We start from the raw sequence: 10105 nt of genomic DNA, 5'->3' as shown, positions 1-10105 counted from the left end.
CTGATTTCCAGGTTTGAGCTGGCTAGAGGAGACGAGAGAGCAGGAAGGGATTTGCCCACCCACCGGAGAAGCAGCAGAGAGCCTCTGACCAGCATCCTCTATAAAGGTAATAAGCCAGTCCTCCCCTCCCCCCTTTGTTTATTCCTGGCCCTTACCTTATTAAGCAGTGCTTTATTTTCAGGGTGATTACCTGGGAATGCAACCTTTTCTTGGCCCCCAGTTTGCCAGTGTAAACAAAAACACTGCCCGTGCTGTAATACTTAACATTTTAGTAACTTCTCTACCCCAGAAGCTGTTTTCCCCCTTCTCTCTGTACAGTGTTTCCGTGTTTTGCGTTATCTTTTGGTACACTGTACCATTTACCCTGCTCTGAGACTTTGAGACCTTTTAGTAGCTCCCCCCCCCCCCCCCCCCCCCGCTTTACTCTCATAGGAATTCCTCAATTCCTTGTTAATTGCTTGTTAATTCTGAATGACTCTGCTTTTTAATTAAACCACAGTTTTCTCTTTTCTTCTTATTCCTTCCTATCACCTTTTCTCTACCTCCATCAGAAAAGCTTTTGCGTTACCTAACTCAAGGGTTTGGTAGAGGAAGGTACAGTAATGGCTTGAAATTTATGAGTTTCGGAAAACAGTGTGACTTTTTTTCTGAGTAAAAAGTGAATCTGTATACTTTAATAATAGGAGAGATATGAAAGCAATACTCGCCCCTGAAGCGCTTATGTATAATTAACTCTTTGGGCTTTTGTGTGTTTCTGTGTGACAGATGTGGAAGGGCCCTGAAACTGTTCTAAAAAGATAAACAATACTTGTTATACCTGATATTTTCTAGGAGAACTTAAAACTTTGCATAATATCTTGTTAATCATTTGACACTCAAGAATTTAAAAACAAAGGCGTATTATGGTGTGTTTAGAATCTAGGGCTTTCTTTTTGCACTCTTCATAAATAATATTTTTCATTTCAAAACGCTTACAGAGAATTTGTTAGATTGAAATTTAGGCATGTAATTCATGTGACCACATTTCTGCTGCTGTATTTTGTTGCTGCCTCTAAAGATGCACTAAAGGTAAGTTCAGGACATTCTTGTAATTCCTAAAGAGGGGATATGATCTGGGAAGTTATATAAGAGTTAATTCAGAAATTAGCCAAGTGAATGACTTTTCTAATATCCAATAACAGGAGTATAAAGTGACTTGCTAATCTCAGTTATTTTAATGTCTCAGATTGTTTAGGGAATTTTAGGTACAAAGAGGTACTTAAAATAGCAGAAGTTGTTAGGAAATCTTTGATTTACTCTGTTCCAGTGGACTTTCTGCCTTCCACAAAAAGAAATTAATGTCTTTCCTGATTCTTCTAATTATCAAGATACTGTTAAAGATGCTTTAAGAGGCTCTGAGGTTTTGCATATTCTTGAGACCTGGAACTGGACACCAAAGGGAGAATGTATGCTGCTGAGTGGGATTTAGAATCAGTATCCACCAATGACTATTCCATGGTGAACATTTTGGGTAGCCTTTGTATGTGTTTATAGGGTGCACTTCATTTCAGTAAGACTTCTGCCTAGAAGTCTATAAAGTTAAAGGCAATTTTCATTATTTAAGTATGTGGGTCACCAGAGAGATGCCTAATGATTTCTTAGGACTTTTTGAAAAATGCTAAAGTATTTGAAGTATGTTTTTAAGGTAAAAATGAATTACATATTTTCTATTCGGGCCTTCTCAATTAAATATTTTTTCTGCTTTAGATTTAACTCTAGCATGTTTTCATTTCCAAGGGGTATTAGCACTAAGAAGGTAAGGGAGTGGGTCTGTGGTGAGTCAAGCATATAAGGTAAAGAGAGGACACTGCTTTCCCCTGGTTTCCAGCCAGCTCCTTCTCATTGCTTAAATAATATTTCATTGATCCTCTCAGCTTTTACTGGTTTTTCTAAGATTAGGGAATATATATAAATTGTCAGCATCTGTTCCTGATATTAGCATGATCGAGAGCATTTGGTCTAGGTTATGGCAAACATTTAAAATATTTAATTTGGGTACTTATTTACCAGCATGGCCAGTTAGGTAGTTTATATTTTTCAACCTGGTAGTTAACTTTCTGTTAATTCTATTGCCAGTCACATGGTTTTGAAAGAAAAAAATCAAAAAACACATAATTTTTTCGATAACCAAATATATATTTATAATCACATAGGGAGAATAACTGATTTTAATTGAAGATATTCAGTGATGTGTCTTGAGTATGTTATGGCCAATACTTATTTTCTTTATACCTAAAGTGATGCCATTCACAATTAGTTACTATTATGACATGTACAGTATCTCTTTATTTTGTTCACATTTAACTTTGGTAACACAGAAGTACATACTATCCCTGAAAAGTCTAAAGTCAGATAAAGTTAGAAGAGCATATCTAGTACCTGACTTTCAGCCTTTCATTTCCTTCTCAACTGAAGGCACTCCCTAAGTAGAATGATTGTCTCCTTTCTTGCAGACTTGCTAGGCACTGACATGAGGCTGCTAAGATAATACTGCCAGACGTGGGTTAATAAGATAGTATTGACAAGACCTCATCATTTATAGTACTTGTGATTTAAGCTTTGAGTTGGGTCACATAAGTGAATTACAAAATTTCCTCTATTGCATCATCCACATTTCATGAAAATTGTTGGTTTTTCTGTTGGAACTCATGAGAGTTATAGACAAGTTGTGCATGATAATAAATCTTTGTTATATGAGGCCCAGTAATTTGGAGGAAATATGAATACCCTCACTTGTTTTGGAACATAAACACTATGCTAACTATGTTGAGTGATACTAAAATAACACTTCTACTTTATTTTGGGTTCCAGGCTCTTGATTATACAAGTAGAGCTCATCAATGTACAGCTCATCCATGTTGCACACTCTGGGCCTTGTAGTGTTTCTGCATCCATCTTCCCTCTTAGGACTTGTGAGCCATTGGTGGTTTGTTTTTTTTTTCTCAGAGCCAATATCCTTGGAGTTGCTGATTTTATTTCCTTACCAGCCTGTATCTCTGTTTATTCTGCAAAGAAATGCTTATTTCTTTTTTTTGAGTAGCAAGCTGTTACCTTGTTTCTAGTTTGTGTGAAATCTGAAAGCACAGTTCTAATTTGTATCACGTAATCAAAAAATGTGTGGTCTTTTAGTGAAAATAATATGCAAAAACTGTTAATGACTAATCATTTATGCCAAAGGAAATTGGGGACATGTGGACAAATTTGGTGAAAGTTATATAATTTTAGACAGGTCTTAAATATATATTTTTTTATAGTTATTCTTCACTCTATTCTATGAATATAGACTTCTTTTAATTATGTGAATCAAGAAGTTTTGGTTTTAACTAAATGAAATTCACTTGGCCTCTATATGGAAATTAAATGCTAACATTTTAATTCCTAAATTTACAGTTTCTACTACAATTAACAGGATTAAAGCTTGGAGGCCTACATTATTTTCTTTTCACCCCATGTAGAGTAGAAAAGATGAATTTGTAAAATTTAAACACACTATTAACATTGGGCGATAAAATCTCATATAAAAATGATATACATTGGGGAAGTGGCTCTTTTTGATACATAATTCTGAAGTCTTCCTTGTTTGTATGTTTTCTTTTTTCTGACTGGGAAACCCAGAATGGAATTTCTAAAGATTGCACCCTCAGAGTTTTAGTAGTTCTGAGTCATTATTAATTTTAAACAACTTAGTTTGTACATATATTTATTTAGAAAATTGCCTCTTTAACCATATTCTTTTATTTTATAAGTGACTTCCATGAGCTATCAGATTTCAAACTTGCCCTCCTTCAGAGGAAATAGACTTTTTTCCATTCTCACCTCTGGACTTTCTCCATGATTTTAAGTAGGCACCTTTACCACTGGATATTGTATTTACTTTTTAAGTTCAATAGTTTTTTTTTTTTCTTTATTTATACATATGTAGATAGCTATACTCTATTAAGTACAAACTCTCATAAAATAACACCGAGATAAAATTAGTTACTTGTCTGATGCTTTGGACTATTAGGGTATTTTGGTAATAAGTTATTGTCCTTCATAATTTAAGGGATACAGCTGACAGGGATCATGTGTGCGTGGTGTATGTGTGTCTGTGTTTTTTCTTGTAAAGGTGGATACATGCCAAGAGTGCTTTTTTGGTTTAAACCTATGGTTATTATTTATAGCGCTTAGTATTGTCAGAAAAGAGAAAACGGATCTTAACATTTCTAGGATTATTCAGTTTATTTTAAGTATGCAGAACTGTCTATTAAAGTTCTGCCCAGAGGTAATCCCAGTCGTCAGGGCCTAGCAGTGTTTCATGCACACGTCAGGCACTCAGTAGATTTTCATTCATCTGACTGAAGTAGCCGGTATGGGATTATCACAAGTTACTATTGTTTATGCATCTTTCTTGTTGAGAGAAGTAGTTTAGTCACTTCATCTTTTAAGACGAAGCCTTTTCTTGATATTGTTAACAAATTAATACCATTTCATATTCTCCTTGCCTCTCACCTTGCATGTCCTCCTCCCTGGTACCTCCATGGAAGTGGTGATGGGTAGGTGGAAGGCAACAACAATAAGAACAAGGATTCTTAAAGCTTAAAACCATGGGGGAGACATCTCCACGTCTCTTGGCAGGGAGGGGGTGCCGAGGACACACCTAGAAGTAAGGATCCAGTGATACTCATTCTTGAAATGTAGGTGTAGCTCATGTGGGAAATAATCACATGTTCATTTGTGGAAATGCTAGAGGCTCATCATTGGAGACACTGGTTTGCATTTTTTAAATAAATTTTTTATTTTAGTATAGTTTTAGATTTACAGAAAAATTACAAAGATAGTACAGAATACCCATATACTCCTTACCCAGTTTCCCCTGTTAACGTCTTACATTAATAGATACATTTGTTACAATTAGTGAATCAGTAATGAACGTTATTATTAACTAAAATCCGTTCTGTATTCATATTTCCTTAGCTTTTACCTAATATCCTTTTTCTGTTTCAGGATCCCATCAAGGATACCACATTACGTTTAGTTGACTTGTCTCCTTAGGCTCCTCTTGGCTGTGACAGTTTCTCAGACTTCCTTGTTTCCTTGTTTTTGATGACGTTGACATTTTGAGGAGTACTGGTCAGGTATTTTGTAGAATGCCCCTCAACTGGAATTTGTCTGATATTTTTCTCGCGATTAGACTGGGGTTATGGGTTTTGGGGAGAAAGATCATAGAGGTAAATTGCCATTCTCCTCATATACTTACAACATGACTTGGCACTGTTGATATTAATTGTGATCACCTGGCTGAGGTAGTGTTTTTCAGGTTTCTCACTGTAAAGTTGCTCTTTCCCACCTTTCCATACTGTCCTCTTTGGAAGGAAGTTTTTATGCATGGCCCACACTTAAGGAGAAGAAAGTTATGTTCATCCTCCTTAAGGGGGAAGAGTCTACACAAATTATTTGCAATTCTGCACAGGAGATTTGTTTCTTCTCCACCCTTATTTATTTATTCAATCAGTTATTTATATCAGTATGGACTCACTGATATTTATTCTGTACTTTGGGTTAGAATCCAGTAGTACGTTAATTATCTTGTTCAAATTGTTCCATCTTGGCTATTGACAGATTTTTTAGTTGGCTCCTGTGTCCTTTTGACATACCCCATTATTGCATTTTTCTTCAAGCACTTTCTTCCTTTTTGGCACTGTAAGATGCTCCAGGCTCATGTTGTATATTGCCTGCCCCAGTCCTAGACTCAGCCATTTCTGTAAGGATGGTTCTGCATTGTTTATGGCTTGCCTTATAGGAGCTGTTCTTATCGTGTCTAATTCGTTTATTTAGAAATAATAGGGAGCATTTTAAATCAGATATTATTTCCAAGTGCATGTTGGCAAAGTCTTTGGCCTTCCTTGAAGAAGTTTGGCAAGGAAAAATAAGGTGTGAAAAGAGGAAAGAGTCAAAGTGGACTATATTATCTTGGATGGTTCAAAATTCTGGCTGTGCGGCCAGCAGCACCTGCGACTGCCGCTTTTCCCCGTACCACCTCAGGTTGCCAAGTGGCCCGACCTTTCCTTGTTTGACAGAGGGCTTAGCACACCTGCCCCACTGGGATAGGGGTGACAGTTCTCCCAATGAGAAATTCCAGGAGTGATTCCGGTATAATGTGTGGAAGTCACTTTACATGTGTTCTTAACCTTAGTGGAATTCACAGACCTAGGATTTACTTGACATGGAGAAAGATCCCTTTTATTTTAGTTGTAGAGAGAGAATCTTTTCAGAAGTCATATGGGGAAGCTGGCAAGACTATTGTTATTGTTTTACTTAGTTGGCTGTATGCATAAAGGAATAACAGTTTCAAAATGATTAACGTGATACCTTTTGGGCATATGAACAACCAGCAGTTAAAGACCTAATCTCCTTTTAGTTGTCATAGATTCCGTGTTGGCCCTGGCCACCTACTGTATTGAATGCACACACATTTTCATTTTGGTCCTATTTAGAATGAGCAAGTGACTAACGGTGTCAGTTAAAAGGCAATTCAAATGAAGCAAGTCTGAAAATACATTCTGAACAGAGCAAAAAGAAGAATCTGTGTTTGCATCCAAATTCCAAATGTGTGGTTTATTATTTTCTTCTTCAAAAAACTGCCTTTTTAGAAAAAAAAAGTTCCTGAAATTAATCATATTCTATACCACTTTGGAGATTAATGTGGGTCTTGAGATCATTTTCTCTAAGAATTCATCTCAGTTCTTTCTCTATTCTGTAAGTTTGTGGTAGAGTGCTGAAATTTAAGCTCATCAAAAGGTAGACTATGCAGGCAGCCATGATTCTTTATTATTTTTAGGAATTTTCCCATGATTGTTATTTCATTTGTTTTTAGGTTAAGAAAGCTTATTCATGCCACCATCTGGACACACTCTGAACCCCCTCCCCACAATGCTGTATGTGCAGAATGACTATTAGGCAATCCACCTATCAGGAGAAGGGACATTCTTCTGTAAGGTAAGTGACTGAGGGTCATTGGTCTTCTCTCTTCTGGGGGAAAACCCATTTAGCTTGTACTTTTCTCCTTCAAATCAGCTAATGTATACTAAACACAGCACTTGCTAAAAGAAAGTCCAGGTTTGTTTTGATTTTATTTGAATCTTTTTCTTGCATAGTAGGCCTCATGTAAGTGCCAAGATAATCATCCCATTAAAAAAAAAATCAGCTAAAGGTGATTGTTTTGAGTATATAGTAATAGTTTCCATTAATTCCTTTTAGTGGTCTTCAACATCTTCTAACACTAAAAATAAGCAAAAACCTATTCCAAAAGGATTCTTGGTTTTAAAATTTCTGGGACAAGAGACTTAATTTTAGTGTCGGTTGAAAAAGTAATTAAGTGAAGAGATGGGGGGAAATCATGTTTATGAAGAAAACAAATTGTCAGTAAATTTCTCATTTCCCAATTTTCTCTGAGGAAATAGCTCTTTGTAGCAGTAGCCTGATATTTTAAATTACATTACTTAGTAGTGATACTTATGAGTTTGTAATAATCATTTTCTCTGTATAAAACAACATAGGATATTTGATTATGCTCTTAAGCTGTGGTGGTTTGACCTAAGTTAGGCTTAAGTTTACCTTTTACAATCTATAATGAGAAGTTTTATAAGATAAATTATCATCGGTAACAAGATCATCCCACGATGTCTAACCTACATATAAGCCAAAGGACTTTATCACATAATTTTTTTTATTTTTAGAAATAGAAGCCTGCTAATTAAGAGATGAGTCTAATCTGTTCCTTAAAATTAGCTCAGATGGAATGGACTCCTAGAAGCATGTTAGTTTAAGTTTCTGTATGTATTTAAAAGCTTAAAAATGTCCTAAAAAAAGTTTTTGTACACAAACGTGTAAGATGCAACTTATCACCAGTTCCGTTTGGACTTTTCCTGTTTGCATGAAGGAGATCTCATTTTATATTCAGTTTGAGTACACACCTCTTTTGTGACCTATTAGAGACTGTGGGAATTTAATATACTACTTTTCCTTTAAAATAATTTTTTTTCATGTGGTTAATTAACAAGTTGTTTAGATTCTTATAGTTTTTAAATATTTTGTATTATCTTGTTACTTTGAATATTTATAGAGTAAAACTTCTGGAAAACTGAAATTAGAGAAATGTAAAAGAGATGTGGCAGAAAAAGTGGAGTAAATTGTGCATCAAATAATATAAAGTGGGGAGGATAGAAAGAGAAACAGAAATAAACAGAAGGAAAGTAAATATATTCTACACATTTTAGTCTAATTTACTTAGCCCCGCCCACTTCCTCTTCCCCCTAACCTTCCACCCTTTGGGGCTAAAAATAAAATATTGTTGAAATACTTGAAGAAACCGACCTTAAGTTTTTTGCCTTTTTTTTTTTTTTTAACTACTTCTCATAGTTAAAGGGCTTTAGTCTTCATAGTCTGTGAATTGTTCACTTGATACCCCATATTTACTCACTTATCTGTGATAGAATCTTTGGTTGGTTTGTAACGTAAATCTCCTCCACGTGCATTAGGTAAATCCAAACTCTTGAGACAGATACTTCTCTGACTTCTCTGTGATCTTCCCTCTTCTAGCTGCCCAGCATCACCTTTCCTTTTATCTAAAATACTACCGTTATGGTCATAGGATGTTTGCTTTGAGTTTTCAGAAGGCTGCAGAAGAAATTTCCTGTTTCAGCAATTCAGGGCTTTATGCCTGGCTTTCTTTATGAAATCTTTTATAGTCTTAGGAACATTACTGAAAGTTTTGGTACTGATCTGTTTTGGTCATAACAGATACATGCTAATTACTTGTAGTAGTATGAACTATCATTTCTGAGGTTTACATGATTTAGCAACAGAAAATTCTGTGATGTTTAATGGACACACTGTCAGGAGCCAGAGATTCTCAATTTCATGTATTCTATCTGCCCTTAAAGGCTGATCCCTGTGACCTAATGAATCCTTTGTAAAAAGTGGACTCAGCTAGGATGTTACACCACCATTGTCGAAGGAACCCTGAACTCCAGGAAGAATTGCAGATTCAGGCTGCAGTGGCTGCCGGGGATGTTCACACAGTACGAAAGATGTTAGAACAAGGCTATTCTCCAAATGGCCGGGATGCTAATGGCTGGACCCTGCTTCATTTCTCTGCAGCAAGAGGAAAGGAAAGATGTGTTCGAGTATTTCTAGAACATGGAGGTGAGTGTACTAGAAGCAAACCTTTTTTGTGCAAGGAGAAACTTAAAATGAAATTATATTCAGTTTAAAATATGTATGCCTATGTATGTAATTTTTAATGCTTCTCTTTTATCAATACTTACCTTCTTATTCTCTCTCCTTTGTGAAGACATGTCATAATTATGCTGAGTTTTGTTTAAAACCAGATTGGTTAGAAGATCACTTTGGTGAATGTGCTTTTTTCCCTCTGTAGCTGTGGTTTATATACAGCCAGGTTTTCCCAGGTTATTTCAGCTAAAAGCAACGCTTATTCAGGTTGTCCAGTTGCTTTTGTTGCAGAAGCAGAAATGGCTGTGGTACCACAATTAGAGAATTGCACAAATTTCCCCTGTTACAATTGCTCAAGCAGGCAGACCTAGCACAGGTTCCTTTAAATATCATGGCCTTAATGGTACCCTGTCTTTCGAACTTACCTCCTTTTTAAACAATTTTTGGATGCTTTCTTTTATGACTGTTTTAGAGCATTTGCCTTTTCCAGAATTGTTCACAGTTTCTGGGTATCTTACAAGAAGATTGATTATCTGAGGTCTCATTTTGTATAAATATATGCAGTTGGAAACTACATTTGACATTTTATGTTTCTGCTTCAAAAAACTGTCCATTCCCATAATTTATAATTCCTGTAGTCAATAATAACTAATAATTGTCCTAAACTAATTCACTTTTTTCTCCAGTTGAATTTCCATTTGCTTTATTTTCCTAAAGATGGATTATATCTATTTTATCATTTGTACCCATAATATCTTTGTAAATTATCATGTGAAGCAGCTTGGTTGGGACTCAAGTTCCACATGTGCCATGCTAGGGCCTGAATTGTTCGTTAACAGTCATTTACTTTCAT

The 10105-nt window shown here is 35.7% G+C and overlaps 1 protein-coding gene across 4 annotated transcripts in view; it reads left to right on the top strand.

Moving 5' to 3' along the window:
- ASB7 (ankyrin repeat and SOCS box containing 7) overlaps positions 1 to 10105 on the top strand; it is a 53610-nt gene that overhangs the window by 614 nt on the left and 42891 nt on the right. For all 4 annotated transcript variants that reach the window (XR_009220129.1, XR_009220128.1, XM_058542326.1 and 1 more), the window contains exons 2-4: positions 12 to 106; positions 6896 to 7017; positions 8964 to 9225. Coding sequence is in view for 2 of the 4 variants with exons in the window: in XM_058542326.1 (XP_058398309.1) it covers positions 9015 to 9225 (211 nt within the window). In the remaining 2 variants the exon portion in view is untranslated. The remainder of the gene's footprint in view (positions 1 to 11; positions 107 to 6895; positions 7018 to 8963; positions 9226 to 10105) is intronic.

This window comes from Diceros bicornis, chromosome 5 (genome assembly GCF_020826845.1).
Source record: "Diceros bicornis minor isolate mBicDic1 chromosome 5, mDicBic1.mat.cur, whole genome shotgun sequence".
In the NCBI taxonomy this organism is placed as follows: domain Eukaryota; kingdom Metazoa; phylum Chordata; class Mammalia; order Perissodactyla; family Rhinocerotidae; genus Diceros; species Diceros bicornis.
The sequence above is the reverse complement of the archived record's forward strand: the minus strand, read 5'-3'. Positions and strand labels throughout refer to the sequence as shown.